Below are 27,884 nucleotides of genomic sequence, written 5' to 3' on the forward strand. Positions count from 1 at the left end.
CTTGGCACTGGTGAGGCTGCACCTTGAATTCTGTGTTCAGTTCTGAGCCTCTCACTTCAGGGACGACGCTGAGGGGTTGGACCATGTCCAGAGAAAGGGAATGAAGCTGGTGAAGGGTCTGGAACACAAGTCTGATGAGGAGCAGCGGAGGGAGCTGGGGTTGTTGAGCCTGGAGAAAAGGAAGCTCGGGGGGATGTTTTTGCTCTCTACAACCACCTGAAAGAAGGTTGTAGCCAAGTGGAGATTCACCTCTTCTGCCAGGCAACCAGTGACAGGGCAGAAAGACAAGGGGAGGTTGAGGGTGGCCATCAGGGTGAATTTCTTCACATAAAAGGTGATTAGACATTGGAATGGGCTGCCCAGAGAGGTGGCGGAATCATCATCCGTGGAGGTGTTTAAGGACGTGACACTTAGTGCCCTGGTCTAGCTGACACGGTGGCGTTCGGTCATTGGCTGGACTCCACGGTCTCACAGGTCTTCTCCAAACTAAACGATTCCGTTTTTCCGTCCCACGCGCGATCACGGGACGCCCAGCCCCCGCCGCCACCTGCCGCGCGCGCCCCGCAGCACCCCAGGCCGGGCGGGGACGGCGCTCCCGAGAGGCGCCGCCACTTCCGCCTCGGTAGGGCCCGGCCGCGCCGCCACTTCCGCCTCGGTAGATGCCATGGCGGTGGGGGCGGGGCGCCCCGCGTGACGCCTCCGGTCCCGGCGCGGTCTCGCGGCAGCTCTCGCGGTGCCTCGCGCCCCCCCGCCCGCGTCCCCCGCTCGCCGGCCGCTCGCGCAGCGCTCGACTCGCGCTATATAAAGGGGCGAGGCGGCAGCGCGGCGGCTGCAGCCCCGGGGCCGCGAGCGAGCCCGGCACAGGCCGCGGGGCCGCCCGTGAGCCGGGGCGGAACGCGCGGGCGCTGGGGGGACGCAGCCGGGCAGGTTTATTGTTTTAGGGGCGACTCCCCCCCCCGCGGTTGGGGGCGTCCCGGGGGGCTCGGGACATGGCGAGCTCGACTAACACAAACCCCGTGGTAAGGACCGGGTCGGGGGGCGAGGGGGGCCCCGGGGGCAGCGCGGGCGGAGGTGGCCGGCGGGGCCCGCCGCCCCCTCCCCCGCACTCCCTTCCCTCCCGCCGCCCGCCTCGGGCGGTCCCGGCCCCCCGGCGGGCAGGGGCGGCGGGGGGCGCGGGGCAGCCTCGCCCCCGCGGCGGCGGCCAACTTGTGGCGCCCGGCGGCGGGGACAGAGGCGGCGGGAGTGGAGCGGTGGGGGCGCGGGGCGGCGGCCCGGGGGCGGCCCCGCGGGGAGGCCGGGGGTCCGGCGGGGAAGGGAAGGAAGGGCCGTCGGGCGGGGGGCGCCGCCGCCGCCGGCGGGAGGCGCCCGGGGAAGGGGCGAGAGCTGGAGGAGCGCGGGCGCTAACGCCCGCCCCGAGACGAGGGGAAGGGGTGCCCGAACCAGGTTTCGGTTTTGCGGTGTCGGGGAAGCCCGCCTGGCCTCCGCTGGAGCCATTTTATGTTGCTTTGTAAGAAGGAGACGATGGTTGAAAAGCACTTATCCCACTCCGGCCGGATCGGCTAAGCCGAGTGAAAGCCCTCAACTCTGGCGAGCGAGGCAGTATTTATTTTAAAAAGAGAATGAAGAAAAAAAAAAAAAAAAGAAAAAAAAAAAAAAAAAAACCCCAGACCTCTCCCCCGTTCCCTTCTCGTGCTTTCTGCACCTTGGCGGGTGGCTCGCTGCTGCACTTGTACTCACAGAGGTTTGCAACAAGCAGTCACACAGACCTGCGCTGCCACCGAGCCCCCCCCGGCCGCCGCTCCGCTCCCCGGCGCGCCCCCGGCCGCGACCCCCGCCCCGAAGCGCTGGAGGAGACAAACCCGGCGTCCCGGCGGCGGGCTCGGCCCCCTTGTTTGTGGCTCTCAGATCCATCATGGCTTCCCCCTGCCTTTCTGCCTCCCTGCTCCTTGTGTTCCTCCTCCCTGTGGCTGCCCTGTTTATATAGCGCTATTGCCGCTCTCTAATATAGACTCTGCTAGGATGGGAAGGTGCTTTCCAGCCCCACGTCACCGCCTCTCCATTTAAACACCACATCAGCCTTTAAATAGGGAGCGAGCCGCGGAGCGCGGGCTGGGAGGTGCATGCGTCCGCGGCGGAGGCTGGGAGACGGGCGGCTTGTCCCTCGGATCCCGACCGGCCTTCGCCATCGGTTTCTCTTCCCTCCGCGCCGCCGTCCCCGTCGCCACCGGGCTGCGGAGCGGTGGTGCTTTGCGGGTGCGAGGGTGTCTGCTAGCCCGTGTAAATGGGCTTTCTTTTGCTTCTACGTATTGCACAAAGACAGTTTTCATCTGCTCCTACGTTTGAATCTGTTCTACCCTTTACCTTTTTTTTTTTTTTTTAAATTTATTTTGCTTGGTTGGTTTTGGGTTTTGCTGTGGGATTTTTTGTTTATTTAGGGTTTGGGGTTTTTTGTCCTTGGCGTACAGCTCGCACACGTTCCTGTGCTCCTGTAAAGTCTTCAAAGTAGCTGTTCTGCTTCGTGGGGAAAGGAGTGTTTAAACGGTTCTTACCCAGTGTATCAAGGAGAGTTGTGGAATTTATTTTATGGCGCTTTGCCAAGGTCTGACTACAGCTGTCTCCCCAAAAGTGAAGTTAATATTCAAGTTTTATGGGTGGGTCATGGGCTGCAGATGCTGCTCAATGATCTATGTGTGTTTCTGGTGCCTAAAGTGTACAAATATTTTATTGCATTCCAGGCAGAGCAGTGGTTTTGGAATTTTCGCTACTTAGTTTCATTACAGTATTTGGTATACTACGAAATATACAAAAGAAAATGCAAAGTGTCTTCATTTTCTTTTCCTAATCTGAAACGTTAGAGACCTGCTTGTGAGTTAGGTTTATGCAATTGCAAGGAAACATTTTGGATTTGATATTTTGTCAGCTTTTGTATCAGAAAATTTTAGGAAATTAGTCAGCTGTTACACAGAGGGCAGTTACTCAGCAGGATGCATATTGAATGTGTGTGATCTGAATCTTCTTCAGTTTATGAACTTCTATTTATGAACAGTCCTGCTGTTTATGAACTTATTGATTTGTGTCTTTATTGTAAGAAAAGGTTTTATTTCTGTGTAGTAAACTAGAGGTTTTTCCTCTCTTTCTTGACCGAGGTAGTATTGAATAGCAAAAAAATACATATGTTGAATAATCTCCAGAGGACTTGTAAATATTTTTGACTCGGCAATTTACTAAGACTTGCTTTCTTTCAATATATTTCTGTACTGGAAGTTCTTTTGAAAGGTGTCAGTGTTTGGAATAGTAAAAGCCAAGTTTAAAATGAGCCTACTTCAGATAGGTATGCTTTAGGTTAATTTTCAGTTGAGTAGTAAAATCGTACAATTTTGTTAAGTTGGGTCTCATTTAGTAGCAAGACATATATTACTTACCCAAGGGTTGCCAAAGATGAGTAGGAACATTTTGAAATGCTGCAACCATGTGACTTTAGGAAGCTGGACTAGAAGCCTAATGTGTCAGTGGCATCACCTCAGCATCTGATCAAATCTGAATTGCTGAATTGCAAATCTGAACTCTGTTCTCTGTAATAAAGGACAAATATTAGATGTTAACAGTTATATATAGTATAAGATTTTATGGGTGATAAAGGTAATATATTTGTAAAAGTCCACAACAACATAAAAAAAGCTCAAATCTTAATGCTTGCAATGTAGATTATATATGTTACTTTTTTTTATGCGCATCTTCGATGTAATTGTGACTAGAAGTAGTTACCTTTACAGTGTTCTCTGCTGGCTACCTGTGGCCAGCTTACAGTGGTAATTGCACAGCAGGGAGAAAGATTAGCAGTGTTTCAGAGAGAGCTGCAGAGGCAACCAGGAACAAGCTGTTGTCAAATGTACAGAGCATGCTGTGGTCTGTCTCTCTATAACGTCTTGGTTATTGGAAACCCAAATTGCTGAAATCCCAAGTGTTGTGATAATTACAGAGGATTGCAGGTTTTGTACCCTTGAAGTGGAAGGAATGTAGGAAGTGTAAGCCCCCAAAGGCATGTGGCATTTCTTAAAATAGCTTGCTGGTTGCTCCTGGATTTGGAGTGTGTGTGTGGCAGTGTCACCATACTCAAGAGTTTTCTTTTCAAGATGCACAGAGAAAGTAAAATATAATCATTCCCTTATGTTCCTGGAAGGGGAAATAGTAGATTCCAGATCTCTTCTATGTGTTTGTGGTTGTATCTAATAAATTAGGAATTTTAATTGTTGTCTTTAATCTGTAGTAAGTGCTTGGAATAGTGTTTATTGAAGAGTGATTTGAGTATTTTGCTCTTAAAAGCGCTTGACATTTACAGCAATGTACTCTTTATGAGGGAGGCACTTTAATATAAACCAGATGAAAGCACAATTATTTTAATAGCAATCTTTAAAGTTTTCATTTGTTCACATTGTTTTCTCTGACTGAATGCAGAAACTTAGTGGAAAGCACACCTACTATGCAATCTTTAGATGATTCAGTAATTGCATTACCGTGTTCATTTTTTGAGTAAGCATTGTATGCAAATAGTTTTGTTGTTCAACCTCAGACTCTTAGATGGCTTATATAAACAACTTCAGCATCATATAAATAGTGCTTAAAGCTAACACTTAGTGTATGTTGAAAATAGTGCAGTGTGCTTTCTTTTAAAGTCTGGAACTTATGACTGTTTTGTAATTTTACTGGATATGCCTCTTTTGAGGTAGGAAAAGAACATTCTGTGATACTCTTCAGAATTCCACTGTGAATGTCTCTTGAAGGCATTGCTGCCCTTAATGTGGGAGATGAGATGTTCCATCTAGGCTGGATGTTTAGTAAGAGTGTACAAAAGAGATTTCAACTGGACAGGCTATTTCTGAGTATTATGTAAATGTGTATAGGTAAAATCAGACAGACATCGTTTCATTATAAGCATGCAAATGTTTTGTTCTCTCTTTTCTTCCTCTGAATCACAGAGCCATGAGTGTGTCATGTATATTACTCTGTGATTAGAACCAGTCTGAAAATTCTGACCTATTTTGAGATCCAATGCACTGTGAGGCTCATGCAGGGGGACACACCTATGTACAGATTGCTAATGGGCTGGTTAACCCACACAGCACCCAGCTCACTCCAGCCCTGCAGGGCTGTCCTCTTCGGGGCACTTACCTGCTTGCTTGAGCTGTTGGAAGTAATGCACATGGATCCTGTGTCAGCAATGGCAGAGTGAACATCTGCTCTTAATCTGCCTTTCTGAAGACTTGCTAAGCTAATGCTGGACACTAGAAACCAGTAACTGCTTGAATTTGGTTTTTCTCTTACCTATGTAGAGAAAAAAGGAAATTCCCAACCAGGCTGTTGGGCTGTGGAGTCAGTTTGTTGTAGCTGAATGTTCTAGGGCTTTATAGGCTCGTAAGGCTTTGTGAATAAACCTTACAAAATTACCTGACTGTGGAGATAGGAGGAAGTAACTGCTGGTGGAAATTACTGGGGCCTGTTTGTGTAAAATTTATTATAGAAGTAGACTTAATAGATAATTTAGGGATAGGAGGATTAAAGAGAAAAATGCACCCTCCATCCTGCAGGAATTTTGATTGTAATTTTAGGCATACAGGTAGTTCTCTTGACTTAAATAAAGTAACTTACATGCTTGAGGTTAAGCATATTTATTTGCAGAATGTGGTTTTGGCATTAAGGAACAGATGCTTTTAATGTAATAAGGAACAATATATGGAATAGGTTAAGTAGTATTTCCGTGCTAGTTGAATTGTATAAGCTTCATGCAATTTGTTTAATTATAGAAATTATGGGACTTAATGTTATTAAATAGAATGTCCTTTTGCATGTTATGAATTAAGTGGAACAATAGTCCTGTTAATGGTGTTCGGTATTTCTGATTTACTACACAGATTTAAAATACTAGCACTCAAGAGAAGTCTGGCTTTGAAAGTCTGTTTCAGTGTTTATATGCTCAGTTAATGCAGTATTTCAAACCTGGATAAGAGAGCATGCACTATGGTATGTTTTGGGGTTTTTTTGAGAAATTAAGTTGTGGACATAGGTGCTGTAAATGTAGATGTCAAGGATGACAAACTTATTTGAAGCCAGAAATTTTTAGTGGGTTTGGTATTTTGGTATTTTTTTGAAAGACCAGTAATAAAAGGATGAATGATAACATTTCAGCTACTTGATTTGCAGCAGCATGTTTTAAAGCTAAAATGTGATAAATAACATAGAGTGGTCTGTTTGGTCTTGTTGGGATTTTTTTTTTTGTTTATTTAGTTTATTTTTGTACTTCTTTTTTGGGTGAAGGGGCTGGGGCAGGGGTTGTAAAAAAAAAAAAAAAAAAAAACAAAAACTTGAGCATACCCCACTGCAGAGCTTTTTTAAACAGTAAGGGCATAATGCACTAAGCAGCCATCAGGTTTCAGATATGTTCTTTTATTCCCTTGTAATAAATGTAATAAATGGATTTTCTTAAGTTTTATTTTCCATTTTTCCCCCCTATATCTAAAAGTAAAGATACTCAGCTTCTTTTTTGTGCTTATTGACCACTCAGATTTTCCCTGGATTAGTAAATCATGGGCTACTATTTTACCTACGTTATTCCATAATTTAGGTATAACAATTCCATAACATGTGAAATACAATTTTTAGCATGTCTGCAACAAATTCAATGCTTCTGGAATGCATTAAGAAAATGTCTGTGCATAAAATAAATACTTCAATGCATTAAGTAAATTTGTGTAGTTCTCACACCTCTGGACTATGTGCTTGTGTTTGGTGCAGATTTCCTGGAGTGCCAAACCCACTGCACCTGTACAGGATGATTGTTTTCCATATATACAACATATCTGATGTGTGTGGCATCAGTCAGGATTTATTGCTTAAGGGAGTTAGGCAGTGGGGCTGAGGAGAATGACTGTTCAGAGAAGGTTGTGGCTGCTTTCTGATAGTTTAAAATTGGTGTACTTGCAGCCCAGGTAGCAGCCTTGGGCAGTGAAATATATGTGGTTCACAGGCTGCAAGATTATCAACCATAATTTACAGCTTTTAGTGCTGCCTTGCAATTAGATAGCAGAGATATTTAAGCATTGCCAAAATCCCATTGAGGTTCATACATACAAAAACAGGTCTGAGGTATACTATTTGAAAGGTATATCATGTGCATAGTACAGTTCTTGTGTAGTCTATGGATTAAATGTTGTGCTTTAATTGATAGTGTTAAGTGTGTACATTCTCTATTTTGAAGTGTACCTTCATTTTAAAATTCACATAATGGTTGAGGTTGGAAGGGACCTCTTGAGGTCTTCTTGCAACCCTCTTGCACAAGCAGGGCCAACTAGAGCCCAGAATGATGTCCAGATAGCTTTTGAGTGTCTGCAGGAATGGAGACTCCAGAACCTCTTTTGGCAACCTAAAGTGAACTGACAGTTTACTTTTTTGATAGTTTACATGTGAAAGCAGTGTAATAATAACACATTTTTAGTATTTCCCCATGAAAAATTCAAAATGTAAAAGCATAAGTAGTGATTGAAAACAGAAGTCTGTCTAGCCTGGTATCCTGTCTTAAGGAGTTTCTGAAAACATGTATGTAAGGAAGAACAGGACATTCACATGAATCCTTCCAGTTTTTTGAGTCTTCAGTGTTTTTCAGCTCAAGATCATTCTGAGCCATACTTGGTGCAAGTACTAACAAGTTTCTTTTCCTGTCTTTAATATACTTTCAAACTTTGAATGTTCTTTCATGCATTTTGCACACATCTCAGCATTTTTGTGTGTTTAGGATCTACATTTTCAAGCAGAAAACAAATTATCTGAATGGAAAACAATCTCCTTGTCTCTGTTTTAAATTATACTCTTCATTGCTTGATAACTCTTGTGCTGTAGTTATGTCACAGAAAGTCGTGAGCAGTCCCTTCCCATTTCACCTTGTTTGAACTGTTCTTCCTGATTTATACCTTCCTGGATATTTCAGTCACTTGGAAACATGTGGTGTATTCTGAAATGCAATTTTTTGTGGGGGGAAATCTTATTTTATACTAAAGTGACAGATTTTTTTTCAAAACAGTGCTGACTAGTTACTGGGTTTTTTTTAAAGCCTAAATTGTACAGGTCTGTAATTGAAGATGTCATTAATGATGTCAGAGAAGTTTTTCTGGATGAAGGAGTGGATGAACAAGTTCTCATGGAACTCAAAACAGTAAGTTGAACTTAAAAAGTTCTTTTTAATAGACCAATACAGCAATTAGTTTCCAAATCTGGCTACTGTTGTTCACAGTAGAAGTACTAATTTTTAGTTAATTAAACACTGTAATCTGCATATCAGTAACCCCATATCATTTAAATTGCACTGTTGTATAGGTAGATCTGCTCACCCTGCTATTTTCCCTAATCTGACAGCAGTCATCTGAATGCAGTGTTACTTTGATCCCCAAAACACTGCATCTTTAAAAAAGGGAAAAATACGTTTATTTTAGAGACACGTAGTTCTTAGTGTTTCTCTGCAGGAAAAATAAAATGCCTGCACTGCTTGATGTTTTTGTCTTTCTGAAGAAGAGTTGCATTGTCAGAATGGTTTGTGGTTTCAAAAGTGTTGTCTTTTGGGGGGTTGGTACATAATAAGTCACACTGTATGCATTACTCTTGCCTGATTCAGAATTGTTTTACATGGAGTGGGTTTGAATCAGAGGTCCAAAATCAAGGCAGGATGTTAACCTGAGCTCTAATGGGTGTCCTATAGTTTTCTTCAAATTCTTCAGGAGTAAAAAAGCCTTTCAGTGGGGAAGGGAAATAGCAGGGGGAAAAAAAGGCAAGACAAAACAGCAAAAAGAAATGAAACTGGGAAAGTAGATGATTTTTTTATCTCATCTTCTTCAGTGAGCATGGTGTCCCACATTCACAATATTTTGGAAGTATTATAAAATGGATGGAGTGGGAAACAAATTTTGAATTTGACTAGACAGAAACAGGCGAAGTCTTTTCCCATGAGACCATGACCTGTTTTGGTGGAAACACAGTGAGAGCTATAAAAAAAGTGCTATGGTATTTGTGTCACAGATGTATTCTGCAAATGATGTCAGAAAAAATTAATGAGGAAAAAGACAAGAAGGAAAATGAAGTATTGAAGAGGAGGGGAGCCCTAAGCAGATTTTGAAATCATGAGTCCTGGGTGCCTGTAGCCTTTTAGACTCTGTGTATTACAGAATACTTATGTTGCTCTTTTTACAAGAGCTGCTTTTTTGCATCTGTGTCTGTCCTTTGGAGACATGTCAGCTGACATACAGAACCATGGGGCTGGAGAAGCTGAATTTGATATTGTGACAGAAACTGTACAAATGATTTTAGAGAGGCATTATCTTAGGTCTACTGGTAGCTTCTGTTGTAGGAGGCAGTAGTCTTTAAGCAACTTTTATTGGGGAGTTCCAAGAAGAAATGGCTTGAGAAAAACTGTAATAAAAAATTACTTTTATGATTAAAGAGGTAAGAAAGAAGGAATATAAGGAAATGGAAAACTTGAAGTCTTACTTAAAGTTACCAGTTTATCTCAATTCATGCTTCTATTAGGGTTGTTGTGAATCTTCCACACTTGGAAGAAAAAAAGGATGTTAAAGTTTAATCTTGGGTTGACAAGGAGTATTTAATTCCTTTTCTTAACTCTGTGGAGTTATCTTTTGTCTGTATCTGCCTGAAGGCATTTTGGGCTTTTTGCACAAAATAAGGTGTGGAACTCAGTTTTGAAGTACTGTCATTATATTGTTGCAAATCCTGTAGAGTAAAAGTTATACACAGATTTTTTTTTTTTTTTTCCCCAAACTAGCTGTGGGAGAACAAGCTGATGCAGTCTAAGGCTGTAGATGGCTTCCATTCAGAAGAGCAACAGCTTTTATTGCAGGTGCAACAACAGCAACAGCAGCAGCAGCAACAGCAGCATCATCACCACCATCATCACACACCTCAGCCACAGCAGACTGTGCAGCAGCAGTCTCAGCCACAACAGGTCCTTATTCCAGCATCTCAGCAAGGTCAGACTTAATCTCTAAACACTCTGGCAAAGCACTCTGAAGTTAGTCCAGCTTCTTAGCATATTCTAAATCTAGGGCTGGATGCTTGTCCGGTGGTTAACTTTCTGCCTTTCTAGTCAGCCTCTATTCAATGGGTCAAGAAAGCTGAGTGAAAAGTGGTTTGGTATTTGTTTTAAGTCATATTCTTTAGAAGATTTTGAAAAAGCTGGATTCTTCTCCTGGTCTTCTGTAGCATAACATGTTTTCAGAATGCACAACTTTCAAAATTCCATTAGCAGCTCTAAGTTCAAGCCAATATACATAAGCAGCTGACACTTCAGTCATGAGGTGGTAATGTCATTGGGAGCAAATTATTTCAAAAAACCATTATTGGTTAGCATAACTCAATGCTAGGACACGAAAAAAACTTGTATAATAGTCTGAGTATATGTAGATTTTTTTTTTTACTTTAAAAGATTGCACATTGTGTAGATGTAGATGTACGAGGTATATTTTAGCTAGGCGTAACGGTATTGTTTCTTGTAATAACTGTCTTGTGTGTTCATTAATTATTTAATGAAAATTTTTTTCAGCAATTATAATTTCATTTGAAAACTGAGATAAATACTACTGGATTTTACTGCATATATGCTAAGTAAACATATCTGCCACCTATGAAAAGCTTGATGGAGTTTTCAGTGTATTAAATTTGTGACAAAATATTTATCTGTGGTAGTCACAGACTTCAGTCATCTTATCTGATTTCATAGATCAGAAAACCTGTGTTGTCATAGGCATGAAAGATAGATATGAGTTGATGTCCTTCACTGTCTCCCCCCAAAACCATCCAAAACCCAACCACTGTGTATTCAACTCAGTATAGAGTTGAACTCAGTATAGAACTAATGTTCTGATCAGTTTTTCCATGATGTCATTTTGGTTGGCATTTTTGCCGTTGGTTTGGGGCACTTTTTTGATAGGGAGGGAAAGATGGCTGTTGGTTGCTTGTTTTCTTCTTATAGTACTTTTTATTTTGGCTAGATATAAATCAGTTTTGTGCGTTGGGATTTAAATAATTTTAAGATGAAAGCCTCTCAATAAACACGATGGCTGCAAAGGCTGGGGGCCTCCGTGGGGGCGGCCGCTCACCGCGCCCTCTGGCGGCCGCTTGGCGGAGCGGCCGCGACACCGCTGGCTCGCGTTCCCTGCATGGAACATGGAGCTCGTTCCCTGTGCTCATGGGGGAGGCATGATCCTGCCCGTGGTAACACACTTCAAGCTGATTCATTGTTGCCCAGTGTTGCGGCTTACAACTAAATGACAGCACAGAGACTAAAGGTAATTAGGATTTCAAAGCACTTCCATCACAGAGATGCAGTTTTATGAATTACGTGACTTCCCTGTTCCATTGTGGAGATGGTATAGTAGTTCTTCCCAGGGACAGATCAGGATGATCGACCTGGTGATTCCTGCTGTCCTTTCTGTGGTCCTGGCCCAGGTTCATGAGATTTCCTTAATCTTTTGGCCTCCTTCATTTCCCTGAAAGATGGAGATGCTCTCAGATCTCTGTACAGGTTTTGAGGCTTCCTACCCTAGAATCTTTTCCAGAAACTCTTATTCCTAGTATTCTCAAGTGTCATTTGTTTGAAGGATTAGATGGAGAATAGTTTGTCAGTGATAAATTAATTCAAATTTCTCTGTCACTTTGAAGTTTACTGTCACTGAAATAGCAGTGGCAACCTGCTTGTTCCATAGACTTGGCCATGTGCACTTCCAGATGATCAACAGGTTGTTGTATAGTTTAGCTATCTCCTTCCTTTAAGCACACCAAAACTGCATTGTTGTGTGGGAGAGGTGGTTTATCACGTTTCATCTGCTTCTGGTGCATTACAAAGACAGTTAAGATGAACTTAAAGCTATGCTGACTGTGCATAGCTCAGGCTAACTGCAGCATCCTGTTACTCTTCATCTTGGAATAATTCTTGCTTAAGTCTATTTTAAGAGTTAACTATTTTTGTTTTTGAAGAACTCTGATACTGGGCATCATAAATTTAATCAACATCTCACTAATACCTTTAATTTCAGAAATACATTTTCAATCTTGCTTTACCTAGATACAGAGTAGGTAACTGAAGCCCTTGAAATAAGATCTGTAAAGGCAAAGTAGTCATATCCCCCCTCAGAGCTGCTGTTGAATATTGTCTTGATAGTAAAACTTACTAAGACCAGCGACTGCTATTTGTTTTTGTGATGAAACTCAGCTGATGTTTGGGTAATAATCTTTCCAAGTTACTCCAGCTTGGATGTTATTTGGGCAGATTGTATATTTTTCATTAAATGCTGTTTTTTTCGTTTTTAGCACCTCAGCAGCAGGTTATTGTGCCAGATTCCAAGCTGATACCACATATGAATGCATCAGGCATGGTAAGAGAAGTTTATACAGGCTTACACTGTCATTATGTAAATTGTTTTGACTAAATAGTAAATACAAATTTCTGTTAGTCATCAGGTGCTTAAAAGTAATTTAGGACACACTGGTAAACCTATCTGCCACCTTTCTGAGTTTTGCACTTACAGTCTAGGAACAGTCATCTATAACTTCAGTTCTTCTGACAAATCTGGGGCTTACTTTGATCCTCTGTTTAAATATATTTAACCAAAAGTTTTCCAAAATCAGGAATTGGAATACTGCTGGTATGGATCTCCATGATGATATGCTCATATACCAGTATACCACCATTAACTGATGAAAGCATAATGTATTTGCTAGATGCAGGAAAAAGTATTAAATATGCTGAAACTTAAGTTTATGTTAAATGAGAGATGATTCAGCATTTCACGTAGATCTTTGCTGGTCACATTAATTTGATTCACTAATTAGATAACAACATACAGAACTGAGTCTGGTCATGTACAGTTTTCTTGCAGTCTGTATCTCTAGAGGTTAATATTGCTTATCTTATCTTGCTTTAAAGGCCCTGGCTTAATATAAAGAAAAATAAGTTGTTTGCAAAGCTTTGAGGACAACCCCTAATATAAGTTTAATATGTGTAGTATGACCAAAATTCATTACATTCTTACCACTTCTGTGGTAAAAGCCCATGAAGCAAAGTTTCATGGTGCAACAAGTTTTGAAGCTGGAACAGCCTTCTCTTACTTCTCCATTACCTGCTGATCTTGTTACAGAAAATAACTTTGTTACTTAAATAGCATGATTTAACCACAAGCCAAGAGCACATAAACATTCACCTTTTTCTTACCTTTGACAACCATTTCAATGGGATTTGTAACTTTACAAATCCAACAGTTAAATATGTTTTTGTCCTGTCTCAGTTATCTCAGGGTATAGAAAAAAAAGAGTATGCCGAGCTTTTTAAATTCTACTACTGTCAAAATGTTGATGCTTTGTATACCACAGAGAACTACTGTTCAGTAAAGTGTTACAATCAATTTGGAAATAATTGTTTATTAGAAACATGAGTTGATATGAAAGAGTGGATCTGACAGACTGAGTATTTTGGAAGGCAGAGATTAATGAGAGTTCATTCACCTGTATTTGTCTGGGATGTGAGGTTGCATACAAGCATATTTTAGTTTTGAGTGATGATCCGCAATCTTAGGAAATGTAGCTATTATATTGACTAGACAGTGTGGGGAGATCCTGTTTCTTCTAAACAGGAAGTATGCACACTACTGAGTAATGAAGTTTAAATCCTTTCAGTAACAAAGAATAATTGGCCATGGTTCCTTTATAGTAGGGGAAGGGAGGCTTTGCCTTGGCAGCTGAAGTTGGATCCTTGAATTGGAGAGGCCTCTAGAGAAGTCCATCATCCTCTGCAAGTTAAGGACTTAATACAGGTTTTTGTGTTTGGAGCTCCCATAACTGTGTTGGAATTCTGTTTCCCTGTGGGTTCAAATCATTACTCATTGATAGTTCCACTTTATCTTTGAGCCAGCTGTCTTGAGAGAAGAAATCAGTCATTCTGTGAACAGTCAGTACACAGTAGGTGTAGGTTCACTCAGAGGAGAGGTGTGATGTGGGACCTGACATGCAAATCACTTACAGAATGAAGAAGAGTGCAAACCTGATTACTATGCCTTGTGAAAACAAGACAGGTGAACGTAATCGTTGCTTCAGTCAGTACCTTATGTTCCTTCAGATTTGTAGGCCCATAGCCTTAGCTGCTTTGAAAAAGTGTAACTAAAGTTGCCATATGAGCAATGCAGTGTTGTGCTGTTTTAATAGATCAGCAGAGAAGGCAGAGGTTTATCTGCTGAGTTTTCACATAAACCAAGAAACCACATGGAGCTGCGTTAGGGTGTGATATTTAGTGATTTTGCTTCAGTCTTCTTACTATTAGAGAAGGAAAATAAAACAATTTTTGTATGTACAGTTGAAATGTCTGTGTTTTAATAGCTGCAGGAACTTGTGTGCAAACACTGTAGACAGCAATAAAAAGTTAGGTATGTTCAGGCAGTGTGTTGTGAGATGAAATACTGTCAATATTACATTTGTGGTTAAAACACTTTTCCTGTATTTCAGAGTGCTGCAGCCACTGCAGCTACGTTGGCTCTCCCCGCTGGTGTTACTCCAGTTCAGCAGATACTTACAAATTCAGGTAACTCTCTTAATATTGAGGACAAGCTATAGTTTCAAGGGGGTTTAAGAGGGAAGCATTCTGGGCCTTACTTGTTATTTCCTGCTAAAAAGCAGGATCTGGGAATCCATAACAAGGTAGTGCAGTCTCTTTACTTGATTCCTGCACTTTTTGCAGACCAACTTTCTTAGGAAGCTTGTGGCTCTGCCCTAATGGTGGTGTAGGTTAGAATCTAAGTTTTTCCCACTTAGAGAAGTTCTAAGTTGCACAGGGATTGGTGTTGCTGTCTTTCCCCTTTGTGTATTTCTGAGCTTTGTGATGCATGATCCAAGCTCAGGTGCTGAGGTACTATGAAAGCAGGATCACTACTTCTCTGACTTCAGAAGAGTAATGTCCTAAGGTTTTTTGTACCTGCTAAGCATGCAAAGTGGAATTTCTAACTTTGCTAGCAATGCTAGTTTATTTCATATTTATAGTTTCTAAATACTGTTACACCAAGCATTTAGAGTATAATTAAATGTTACTTTGATGAGCAGCATATCTGATATTTCATGTACTTTCATATTATGTTGATTTTATAAATCTGATTATAGATCTATACTGCACAGGAAGTAAAGAAATGCCTAGGAAATCTCATTTTCTAGATCTAGTTGCTGCTGTTGCTGGAGCTATGCTCAGGATCACCTGGGGCTTAACCCTCCTGTTTTAAACACGATAATGTTTAATGGTATATAATTGAAGTAAAATTTAAATGTGCAGCTCTTCTAAAAATATTCCCAGTTTTAAGGAAGCACATCTATGTTTGTTATGGCACAGAATAATCTGCAGCATTCATACTTTTGTAGTAATACTTCAGTTTTGAACATTTGTAGTAATTTCTTAGAGTAGGGCTGGGGAAGTCCCTTCATTCAGATACGTTTATCTGTTTATGTAAATAAGGCTTTGCATTTTACTGTGAAGAGAGAACAGGAAATCCATCTGAGGGAAATGTATAAAGTTCAGGATTATCTAATTTAACTTCTCTCCTCTTATTCCACCTTTCTGATAAGAAATGTGAAAAACTAATGTTGGAGAGTATGTTAGCTCTTACTTTTCAGAATTTCAGGCTATTTGTGTGTGTTTATGTCTTGGATGTATTTTGTTAAGTGATGAAGGGTATAAAATGCTAAAGCTAAAGGATAACAAAAGGAAATCAAGTTCAGGCATTGTGGGAACAGAAAGGAGATGTGGACAATAAGTGTAAGGATAGATTTTTTTTTTTTCCAAAAACACCTGCAAATAATACTGTAAAGAAAGTTATGGACAGAGGAGTTTCTTGCAATGTGGCAATCAGAAGGGAAAAATTCTGAGGAAAGGTCATAATTTCACAGGACCCTGGAAATATCATGGTGTTAGCAGTGGATAGAATTTTTATATTGTGGATATCTGCACTTCTGTTTTGGTTTACAATAATTTGTCTTTCCAGCTGTAAAATCTATCTTTTAAAACAGGAGGTATACTCATAAATGGGAGCTATTATCTAAAATACTGTGCTGTGTTAAAGGATTAGTCTGTGGCCTGCAAAAGTAAATTTCTTTTTGGATTGCATACCTCATGATTCTGTTTAGATAATAAACAACTGTATTCTTTGTTTCTGGCACAGCTGTAACTGCGTACTGTCTTTTCACTGATGAAAGTGAAGAATTTTAATATTTCTCTCTTTCAATTGCCATTGGTATTCTTCCAGGAAACAAGCTTCTAAACTAAGATAATTTTAAAAGTGAACTTGTACATTTGATTAATTTGATACTTACTTTACTACAGGCCAGATCCTCCAAGTAGTTAGAACTGCAAATGGAGCTCAGTATATTATTCAACCACAGCAGCCAGTGGTTCTACAGCAGCAGGTTATACCCCAAATGCAGCCTGGTGGAGTACAAGCACCTGTTATTCAGCAGGTAAAGGAGATTTTTTGAATGGGTACACTTGGAATAAAAAACCATAATAGTAATTACTAAAGGGGCTTGTATTTTTGTGAACTAGAACACAAACTCAGAAACAGTATAATTAAAAAAAAGAGTAAGTTGTGTCAAGTGTGGGGGGGTTTGTTGTTTGGTGGGTTTTTTTTGTTGTTGGTTTTCTTTGTTTGTTTGGGTTTTTGGGTTTTTTTTTGTGGTTTGTTTTTATTTGATGAACAATCTTAAAATGTTGTTTTCAATGTCACTTTTATTCTTGCCAGATATTGACTGGCTGCAGTTTAAAATTTCTTTTGTGCATCTCCTGATGAGTTATATTATGTGCATAATCCTAGTCTATGTACTTCTAAATTAATTTGAAATTATTCTGAGTCACATAACATGCAGAACAAAATACCTAATACTGACACTCGTTGGTTATTTTAGCAGTGACTACAATGTTTTAGAAAGATTGTTGTTCATCTACAAGGTCAGCTGTGTGTCCAGACCATGTTAGCATTGAATTCAGCAAAATCACATTGTCATTGTGTCACAGTTCTACAGTTTAAGAATGACTTAACAATTTCTGAAGAGATTAATTTTTTTTATGAAGAAGATTTTAAAAATAATCTTTTACTTGAATTAAAACATTCCAATGGTGTGTTTGGAACTCGGGTGTGGTTGTAGTGCTCGTGTTTTAGAATGGATAGACTTTTAAAATTTTTTCTTAAATTTAGCAGTACAAAATGCAGAAAATTAACAAGTAGTGCAAGAAGGTATGTGATTAAAATTTATGTTCCTGATACAGGTGGAATATTTGTAACTCTTCTGTAATTAGTTCAAGTCAGATTGATATGCTTTAATTGTTTCCTTTGAGTCTGTGATGTGGTAGTCTGTCACATTAATAGCTGCAGTACTTACAATGATATTCCATCAGGTTTTGACGCCTCTCCCTGGAGGGCTTTCCCAGCAGACAGGAGTGATTATTCAGCCTCAGCAGATCCTGTTTACAGGAAACAAAACTCAAGTTATACCTACAACAGTGGCTGCCCCTACACCAGCTCAAGCACAGATTCCTGCAGCTGGTCAGCAGCAGCCACAGCAACAACAGGCACAACCACAAGCACCACTTGTTCTCCAAGTTGATGGAACAGGGGACACATCGTCGGAAGAAGAGGATGATGAGGAAGAAGAGTACGATGATGATGAGGAGGAAGAGAAAGAAAAAGATGGGGGTGAAGATGGCCAAGTTGAAGAGGTAAACTTAATGTTATGGTTGTGTTTCAATTTTTTTGTTGGTATTTTAAAGAAAACTGTCTATATCAAATAATACAATTACTTCAGTGATTTTGAGAATATAACTTCTACCCTTATACTTCAGATTGTTAGTTTCCATATTGAAGTTGTGGAAATGGTGCAGTGCAGCTGGGGAGAGTATGGGGGACACAGCAAAAAATTAGCTGCGACCAACACCATTTAAACATTTCAATAGGAATATTTTTGATGTTGTGGAGAGGTTAGTCATGAAGTCGTATAACCTTCATGAGCAATCAGAAATAGTCAACTCTGCTTGGGACCAAGTGTGTGCAAAAGCAGGGTGCTAAGACAGACAAAAAGGAGAGCAGCATTTGGTTCAGTGATGGGACCAAGAGATGTGGTCTACCTGAATCTCATTGGCTGTTCCATTGCTTTTTGTTACACAGGAGCAAGCTTGAGAACTCAAATTTGATTATAAAGCATCTTCTAGAAACACATCTTACCTTGATTTAATGAAATAAGGAAACAGGAACAGACATACTATTCTTAATAGTATGTGCTTAATTTTGTCTTTGAGTTGGCTTGGTTTTGGACTTCAGCCAGTGGTTCTTCCTGAGTTTTGGTGTGTTGCTCCAAAAAGAATAAGAAATTGTATAAAATGGGTAGAGGGTGGGGAAATACTACTAAGTTAAAAGTACTTAGTCTCAGACAGGAAGCTTGGTACTCCCTAAATCTGTCCCTAAGATGCATTTTGAACTCCCAGATTGCTTCCAAACTTCTCTACAGCCTTTCCAATTATTTTAGTTTCCATTTAAAATGCCAGTATGAACAGTAATACACAGTGTGTAATCACCCATGCAAGATATGCAGGTAAAACTTGTAAATAATCAGATTTTCTGTAGTACTTTTACGGTAGTGTCTTAACACTATTTTCCTGTTACAAATTACACGTTGGGTTCACATCACTTCACCATTATATGGAAAAGCACTGATGTCAGTTTGAATGTTTTAATAGTTGCCTTATTAAGTATAAGTCATCATTCTTAAATATTAAGTGTTCCTTGACCTTAATGCTAACATTCTGGAGGGAATTTTTTGTATGCCAAGATTTCATTATCAACATGTCAGAAATCCTTTTTTTGCTTCCTTTGCTCCTCAGTAGATACGTTGAGTGAATCACTTCCTTAAAAATTTTGAACTCAGTTAAACATAGCATTGCTTTGAATGGAATTAGGACCTCTAGTACACCTTCTTCTTTCACTAGCATCTCCTCCATTTCGCTTATATAGTTGGAAGTATATTAGTTGTCCTGTGTTCATTCGTGATTGTTTTAGCTGTTGAAGTGTTTATTATTCACATAAGAGTGTTTATATTGAGGTTTGTTTTCAGTTTTGGTACATCAAATGTGAATAAGACATGGAGTTTTATTTTTACGGTCAAATCACTCCTTATGTGCCCTTAAAAATACAACTTCATGGCTTATTCACATTTGATGTCACCTTTCCACTGCTTAGATGCTTTATAAAAACGAAAACATGCTTACTTTTGCATGAACATTTACAGTGAAGGAGCAAGAGTGGAATAGTTGTGGTGACAGAAGGCTGCAGTGCTTAGAATCTGGCCTGGACATTGAAGTTCCAGACTAAAATTTATAAGAGCATCTTCTCAGGATGGGAGGGTAGGAAGCATCAGCACTCTGTTGGAAAGCCTAATGTTGCCCACCTTAACTGCATTTTGGGTCCTGTAGTTCAAAGACAACACTGTAGCCTTATGTTAATAATCCAAGTAACAGTTCTGATCTTGCCAACCATCACAGCTTTTTGCATGTGTTTCTTTCAGGAGCCTCTGAACAGTGAAGATGATGTGAGTGATGAGGAAGGACAAGAACTTTTTGATACAGAAAATGTTGTTGTGTGCCAGTATGATAAGGTAAATCTCTACAGAAAACAATCCCAAGAGTTTTACCTTCTCTGTTCATACTATCAAATTATAATTTTTAAGTAGTATCTTTGTAATTGTTAAGTACAGGTAGATATAGACAGACTATAATGTGAATGGAAATGTAAGAATTACCTATTGTTTTTAAAACAGGTTTGTGTACCATGTTTGTACTAAACTTGGTAGTAGATAAAGCTTAGAAAAATCTGGCCGCATTTTATTTTTCTTCATAGTGTCTTTTTGTTTTTTTATTAAAGACTGCCTTTAATAAAAGGGCAGTCTTCTGGGACCAGGAGAGGTGAACTATTGTTAAGTTTGTACATTTATTGTGGCTATAAACAGGAAAAGTAGTTCTCAGGATTTAGATTTGTGAAAAACTGTTCCTTCATCACTAAAAGTATCTTTTCTGGATGATAAGATAGTTATCAGAGGAGAATGCTCTTTCTGTGCTATGCGTTGTGCTATATCAAATGGCAGTGTGGAATGCTTGTGCTTGTTTTGCTTTAAATTCTGCTGAACTGTCTTGCAAGAATTTAGTCATTGCAGTGGATCATATTTTCCCTGGAATAGGCAAGGATTCATCTGTCCTGGAAACTTTTAAAATGTGTCTAGACGATATCAGAATCTTTTGGCTGAGATAGTACAGAGATTATTTGATGTGGATTTCTTTTTTTTTTTTCCCTTCTCCTGTACTTGGTAAATTGGGCTACAATGAATAGGGATCCTTCTTAAAGCGGGGGGAGGGAAAGCTGTAAGCTTGTTGAATAAGCTCCTATGTTGCAAAGAATGGCTGGGTCAGCAAGTCTTCAGTTATGCCCAGACTCTGTTTAAACTTGCCATCAGATTCAACATAGAATTTAAGACCTACATCCTAGCCATCTGTCTCCTCTAGACTGTAATCAAAACTGTTTTGAGGCAATTTGTAAGGAATAGTGAGGGACCTCAGAACAGCAGGTAGAAAAGCTCATTGGGAGCTGCTGAAACTGAGCAACAGGAACTACTCTGAAATCCTCACCCTCTTAGAAGTTAGGAATGGGAACTTGGTACAGCGTCCATCATTGACTTCCAGTGCCACATACTCTGAAAGGACTCCATCTCTTTTCAAGAAATCATTATTCAGTTTGCCTCTAAAATACATGGGATCAGCTTAGATCTGAGCAGTTCCCTCCTGCCCAGTGTCCTGCATCAGCTGGTGGGGATGCTTCTGGAGCTATGAGACAAGAACAGACAGGTAGCAATGGTCATGTAGGGCTTTTTACCATACTTTTGTGAACTGTCTCTTGAGGAAGAGAAAGTGCTGCCTTCTCAAATGGTCAGCAGAGGATTTTTTCCTCTACTTATTAGAAATCAATTTGATTATTTTTGAATCCTTGAAAATTTTGCCTTATGACAAGAAGTTTTGTAGATGTATTGTGTGATGTGTGGAGGATCATCTTCTTTTTAAACCCATTAGTTTCATATGATACTTCCTAGTTCTAAAGAGCCTTTTCTTTTTTGCTTTCTTGGTGCTGTTCATGATACTGCAGACGATCGTAACCCTCCTCAGTCATGTCTTTGAAATCAGAGCTGCACGTTGTTATTTGTACCTGATTCAAATGGCTCTTACTTTCATTCTGCAGATCTGTTTGATTTTTCTGTATCTTGTAAGGGTAGATAAGGTTTAGGGAGGAGCACAGGTAGCACTTGAATTTATTTGCTGTTCTAGCAATGTTCTGCATTAGTTGGAGTATATTTTTGGCCCCACTGGACACAGAGCTGATATTCTCATGAGAAAGTGCTGGAACATTGGAATCTCGTTCCTGACTTGGAATTGTTAGTTCAAACCCACTACTTTTATTGTCTGTGTAAATAGAAATTGATTTTTTTCCCATTGTTACTATCTTTGTATGCCTTGAATGCCACCATTGTTTTCTTACACAATGAGTTAGGGCAGTAACATCGTTCTGCAGCTCTTCAGTAACTAGTTTTTTTGTAGCATCAGTACGTTTTGTCATGTTTCAGATCCTTAGTAAGATCTTCAACTGTGTGGACTCCAACCAGCACAGTTTCACTGGAATGAACTAATTTTGCTGTAGAAACTGTGTTCTTACCTATTTTTTCTCATCTTTATTCAGTTATTCATCTGAGGGCCTTCCTTCTAACCTCATGGCAGCTCAAATGCTTCTGGTGAGGGATTTTTGTGGAATGCTATTCAGTAGGGCAAGTAGTGTATATAAGCCAGGCCTTTCCTAGTTCATTTACTTGCTGACTAACTTTTGCCACTGACTGTCTCTTTTCCAGCTTAAAGTGTGAACAGGTCAAGCAGTACTAGAAATAATGGGTTGAGTGATATGGTCATAGCTGTTTGGTGCCATGTTACTATTTCTGCAGCACTAATGGTAGATGGTGAGACTTCCTATGCTTGATAAAAATTGAAAAATTGCAGCAGGGTTTCCTGGTTTTATGACTTTCTTAGAATTTTAACTACTTCTAGACCATCTTTGGTCTATAATTACATCTTTGTTCCATCTGCAAAAGTTTATCATAAACTTTCCTCTTGAACAGCATTCCAGCTTTCTGAAAAGTCTTTGCTTTCTTTGAGTATCTGGTGATCTTTTGGTCTTTCAGATGCAGTTTTTAATAGATGGCAGGTATTAGTCTGCTCTGTGCTTACAGTATGTGGTGGTGGGGGTTTTGTTGGTTTGGTTTTTTTTTAATTTTGCCAAAGTTTACTCCTGTACCTTTAAGCTGAATTTTGTTCAATTTTCTTTAGTTTTAAATTAAACATACTGGCTGGACATCAGGAGGAATGTCTTCACATAAAGGGCTGTTTAAACATTGGAATGGGTTGCCCAGGGAGGTGGTGGAGTTGTTGCCCCTGGAGGAGTTTAAGGAAAGATTGGATGTGGCAATCAGTAATTTTTAATAATTTAGTAATGTATGTCTAATAGTTATTTTTATTTTTCTTGCCCTTATAATTTGTTTATGCATTATTACCTATTTCTGATGCAGAGTAATAGGTTAATGTTTTTTGCCCTGTTTTTAGATTCACAGAAGTAAAAACAAATGGAAATTTCATCTCAAAGATGGCATCATGAATCTTAATGGAAGAGATTATGTATTTTCCAAAGCCATTGGGGACGCAGAATGGTGAAGTTTTAAAAGACAAAACAAAAGAACTCCCTGTAAAAGGAAAAAAACAAAACTAAAGCAGGAAACGTTGAGACTTGGATATATACTCCAATCAAAATGTGTATCTGCACATCAGAAATAAACAAAAGTATTGGAACAAAGGTAAAATGTGGCAACAAAGACACTACTTCAGATGAGCAAGCCATGGACTGTAGCAGCTATAGCATTGTCTGGGAGCTGGTTTTGTGTGTTAGGAATACCTTAATTATCAATTCTACATACAGGTACCTACAGCTGGTATTTAGCATGTAAGGCTTTGTCCCCCCTGCCCTTGATTTAAGATTTTAAAATACTTCTTCCACTGATTGAAGGAACTATTCCCTTTGATAGATTATTAATCTGAAAATGCTTATTGTGTGTACAAATCTTTGCTTTGAACACTTCCTTTTGGTAGTGAGGATGGTCAGAATCTCACTTAAACCGCGTGCAAGCTTTGTACAGAAGGGTAAGAATTAAGGTGTTAAATTTTAAATAACTTGTATAAGGAAAATATTTTTAATTCTGATATGCTCATTAATTATTATATCTATTTGTTGTTTTCAATGCCATTCCCCATAAACAGGTTGTTGTTCCTAGCAATTATAAAATGATTTATGTTTCAAATTTATTTTAATTTCATGTGATAGGTTTTATCTAGGGCTGCATTTTTCAAATTTGAAGCACCTCATCCCCCATAAAAGTCAGATTGCTTAACTTGTTAATGATATTCTTGCTGTTTTGTGGTGGTTCAGCATCACTGAATTAAAACAAACAACTTTCCCTTGATTTTTTTAACAAAAACCCTTTTTTAAAAGGCTTTGAAGACCTTTTGAATCCAATATCTAGGTAATGCCATAGTAGATGCATTCCTTTACCTGCTTACTGTGTTTGTAGTCCAGACACTCACAAATAATTCAACAGACCACAGGAATGACTAAAATTTTAATACAGAAAATCACATAAAAATTCTAACATCCTGGCTGCAACTCTTAATCAAAGATCTGCTTTACTAAAACTATAGCCAGAAATTACCTGCAGCAGTTAAAATCTCTAAAGTGTCCAGATGGCATATAATTTCATGAAGAGAGCTGCACAGCTTTTGAGAACACAAATTTTGTTAAGAGTATCTTTAGACTGTCTTGGTAACAGCAAATCAAGCAGTCAGATGCACTAAACCTTGTGTAGTCACTTTTTCACTTGCCTTTTTTATTGTTAGTTTGTTTGGGTTTTTATTTTTTTTTTTTTTTTGTGTTCAATTTGTGAAAAGCAACAAAGTTATTCCCCCCTCCTTCCCTTTCTCACCTCAGAAGTTGAAGAACTTTTCTTCCTGCATAGGGTCATTCTTGCAAACCTTGCTTTTGGAAATGCAGTTACTTCTGAACGAGGAGAGGGAATGGGCATTATACTTCAGAAACTGTTGAGGAAGGAATGTTCATGTGGCTCACCATTTCAAAAAAATTTTGCATTTTGTTGGGTGCTTGAAAAAATGATGAAAAAAGGACACAACAAAGATACTTTTTACTGAATTAGGTAAGACCATGAGAAGCATACGTGATTTCTGACTTTATTTTTCGCTTGAGAACGAGACATCTTAAACATTATTTACCAAAGTCACAAGTGTATTTCAGCAGTATGTAACAACTGCTTTAATTTTCATTCTCTGACTCACTTGCCTCCAAGTGCATTTGTAGTCTCAGCAGTATGTAGAAAAATCACAACAAATTGTAAAGAAGCTTTTATTGCTGTGATTTTGTACACCTGTGCTCTCATTGATAATGACTAAAACTGCCTGTAGGCTATGTCTAGAGCCATATGGTTGTTAGAAAGCCGTCTACATTCATAAGCTTTATGAAAAGTTAATTGATGATTCTTCTAATTGATTCTTCAGTAGTGGAATCATCATTTAGACTGCATTTTTACCTGGGGGCTTTCAAGGTATCTCAGACTGATTGGTGTTTGCTTTCTTCTGAACAACGCAGATATTTTATTTTTTCACCACTTTGACACTTCTATATACAACTGCAAGGAAATCAATAATATACCAACTAATTCCTTCCCTCACTTTTTTCATGTCTGTTACCAATAAGTCTTAAGTAGTGAACTTCAGAAAAATTCCCATAACGCTGCACAACCAAACCAATAAAAGGAAAAAACATCCCTTTAGCTATAGCTATTCCTTTTATACTATTGGAACCCAGTTTACTTATACAACACTTTGTTTTCATACAACTTAGTGATATTTCTCACCCACATACATATACTAGAAGCTGCATAGCCTCTCTATTTTAAGGGGTAGCTGAACTTTAAAGGTAATTAAGCTTAGTCTGTTCTGAAGGATGTTAGAAGCTTTCTGAACTTGCACAGCATCTTGCAAGCTAATTGTATGGTATGCTTTTCAGATAGGTTTTGTCTTCAAATACAAATATCTGTGAAGTTTTGGGAAAGCCAGTCAAACCATGCACATACCAAACTGTGCTCTTATTGCTACATCAAGTGTTCCTTTTTTTAAGTCAAAAAGCATGTTTTAATTTCATTTTATTGTAGCAGCTTGCTGTAAGAATGTAGTTTGCTTAATTTTATTATTATACTTGAATTTTTAATCATGGTTTTAACTATATAACTGAACAGACCATTTCATTAGGTTCAAAAGAAACCATTCCTTTCAGAGGGCAAGGGATTCCCATGTTCATAAGTGATTTTTCCCCCTTAGAAATAGTGATTTTTTTTTTCCCCCAATTTAAATAGTTCAGTATTATGGAAACAATTAATGGTTTCAAGAGGTCTTATGTTAAAATTTGCACAGATAATGGAGCACCTTTTTTATGATGGAAAGAAAATGGGGAAGATAACTTCAGAATTATAACCATGATGGCTGATGGAAACTTGTAGAGCAACTGGGCAAAATTGAGTCTTGTGCCTTTTCAGTTTGCAGAATACCAGTTTTGCCAGTATGACAATGATTACTAAGAGAGTAAATTTCCTGCAGTGCTTCAATCAGAAAAGCAACTTTTTTGTGCTAAGTCTGTTAGGTTTTAGTGTGTGCAATCATTTAAAACCATCTAAGTGGAAAACAAAATTAAATGTTTTCTTTTAAGGAGATAATAGAGAATTTAGTCACATAAGGAACTTTATTGGACTATTTAAATAAAATATGTTTTTATTCCCCCTCAGTTGCTGGTTAGCAACAATATTTCTTTGAGATTTCATACTCCTTGTTCCTGCATTGTGCTCACAACTTATATTTAAACATCATTCAGTTTCCTCAACACTATTTAAAGTGATAGTTGTGGTCCGAGTTTATTTCCAGGATTGATATGTGATTCTGAAGCACATTTTCTAGAAGAGAGCAAAAAACATGTTGTGTCATGTAACTGATTTTTTTAAAATAAATATTTTCTTATCTTTTTGCTGCACAATTAGGAGTGTTGAAGTAAACTTCATTGAGTCTGTGAAAATAATTTCACCTCTTGACAGTTAGTAGTAATTAAGTTACCACATAACACTACCAGAGCAAAATTTCAGTGAAGGAGTTAAGAGACCTTGTTAACTGAAGTTCATATTGATTTAATCTCTTCAATTTGTAAAAGCTCCTTTAAAAACAATAAAGCCCCCCGCCCCAGAATTTCCCCCAAAGCAAAAGCTTCCTTATAGAATGCAATAAGATGTCCAGGAAATGAACAGTGGTTTTAGGGCAATGCACACTGGATTGATACTGGGCTGCCTTACACAGCACCGTGGGATTTACTGTGTGCCATCCCACACCACCCATGCACCCCCATCTGATATTAGAGATCTTCTCAGACTTCGAGATTAAGTGGCTATACAAGATGAAGAAACTTGCATATTGTTCTGTATTGGTGTCTGGCATTTAAAGTCTCGTTTTCCCATTGCTGTGATTGGTTGGGAAATGTGTAAAAACCAGTACATTGGTTTCCATGTCGTCTACTTTTTTCAGGCAGTTCATGCAGTGTGTTTTTTAATTATTATTTGGTGGATTAGATGTTGTGGAACAAAAGGAGCTTTTTGAAACAGGAAAAACTACCTTGGGTTAGCTATATGTACAGTCATCCAATGAGACATGTTCCAGAGTGCATAGGGTACCAATAGATTATGGAGTGGGGGACTATCCTTTTTTGCTGTTCTGAGCTACTATTGTCAACTGCTGTTGTACATATACTGTTATGTGTAAGGGGGTAAATATATTTATTATGTTTGTAAAATTCATTCTGTACAATTGCAGATCAAGGTTGCTCCTCTGTGATATACAGGATATTATGTTTCAAAGGCCATGCTTGGAATACGATTAGAGAACTTAGTATTTTGATGTACTAAGACCTATTTTAAGTTTAATATTTTGCCTTTGCAAAAACTTTAATTAAAGATGTTATTTAAAAATGTTTGCCACTTCATTTACTATCTTGCATGTGCATTTGTTTCATATATGAGGCTTATTACTAATCCATAATAATGTTGAAGATTCTGAATTGATTTTCATCACATGGAGGTAATTTCACTGTCACTTACTTGTTCAGTTTGCCATGCAGACTTTCCGTTTAATACCATCACAATGTTATAACAAAACTCACGGTTTGATCATGAGGCCACACTTGCATATTTGTTTAAGGATTTCTCCCTGTGGTAACCTAAGGCTTAGGTGTTGAGGTAAGATTGGTTACACAACTTTGTATTAAGGCGAGTGGTATCCTGAGGTGCATTGGAACAGTGAGTTGAGGGAGGTGATCCTCCCCCTCTGCTCAGCCCTGGTGAGGCCACATCTGGAGTGTCATGTCCAGTTGTGGGCTCCCCAATACAAGAAGGACAAGGAGCTACTGGAGGAGGTCCAGCAAAGGGCCAAAAAGATGGCCAAGGGATTGGTGTATCTTTCTTAGGAGAGACTGGGAGCTGGGCTCTCAGGCGATTAGTTTGGAGAAGACTGAGAGGGGGTGTCATTACTGCATATAAATACCTCAAACACGGGTGTCAAGAGGATGGTGCCAGTGATG

General features: G+C 39.2%; 1 protein-coding gene across 2 annotated transcripts; it reads left to right on the plus strand.

Moving 5' to 3' along the window:
* The first annotated feature begins 844 nt into the window (after positions 1-844).
* GTF2A1 (general transcription factor IIA subunit 1) lies at positions 845-27,276 on the plus strand. 2 transcript variants are annotated; one of them, XM_053945272.1, is made up of 9 exons: positions 845-1,019; positions 8,102-8,203; positions 9,821-10,025; positions 12,364-12,428; positions 14,548-14,623; positions 16,406-16,539; positions 17,474-17,794; positions 19,633-19,722; positions 22,757-27,276. In XM_053945272.1, exons 1-9 carry the CDS (start codon positions 990-992, stop codon positions 22,862-22,864), a joined length of 1,131 nt encoding a protein of 376 aa, XP_053801247.1. In that variant the 5' UTR covers positions 845-989; the 3' UTR covers positions 22,865-27,276. The 2 variants fall into 2 exon arrangements, with proteins under 2 accessions (XP_053801247.1, XP_053801248.1); XM_053945273.1 differs by lacking the exon at positions 845-1,019 and adding an exon at positions 2,235-2,253.
* Positions 27,277-27,884: the final 608 nt, after the last annotated feature.

This window comes from Vidua chalybeata, chromosome 6, assembly GCF_026979565.1.
Source record: "Vidua chalybeata isolate OUT-0048 chromosome 6, bVidCha1 merged haplotype, whole genome shotgun sequence".
In the NCBI taxonomy this organism is placed as follows: Eukaryota; Metazoa; Chordata; class Aves; order Passeriformes; family Viduidae; genus Vidua; species Vidua chalybeata.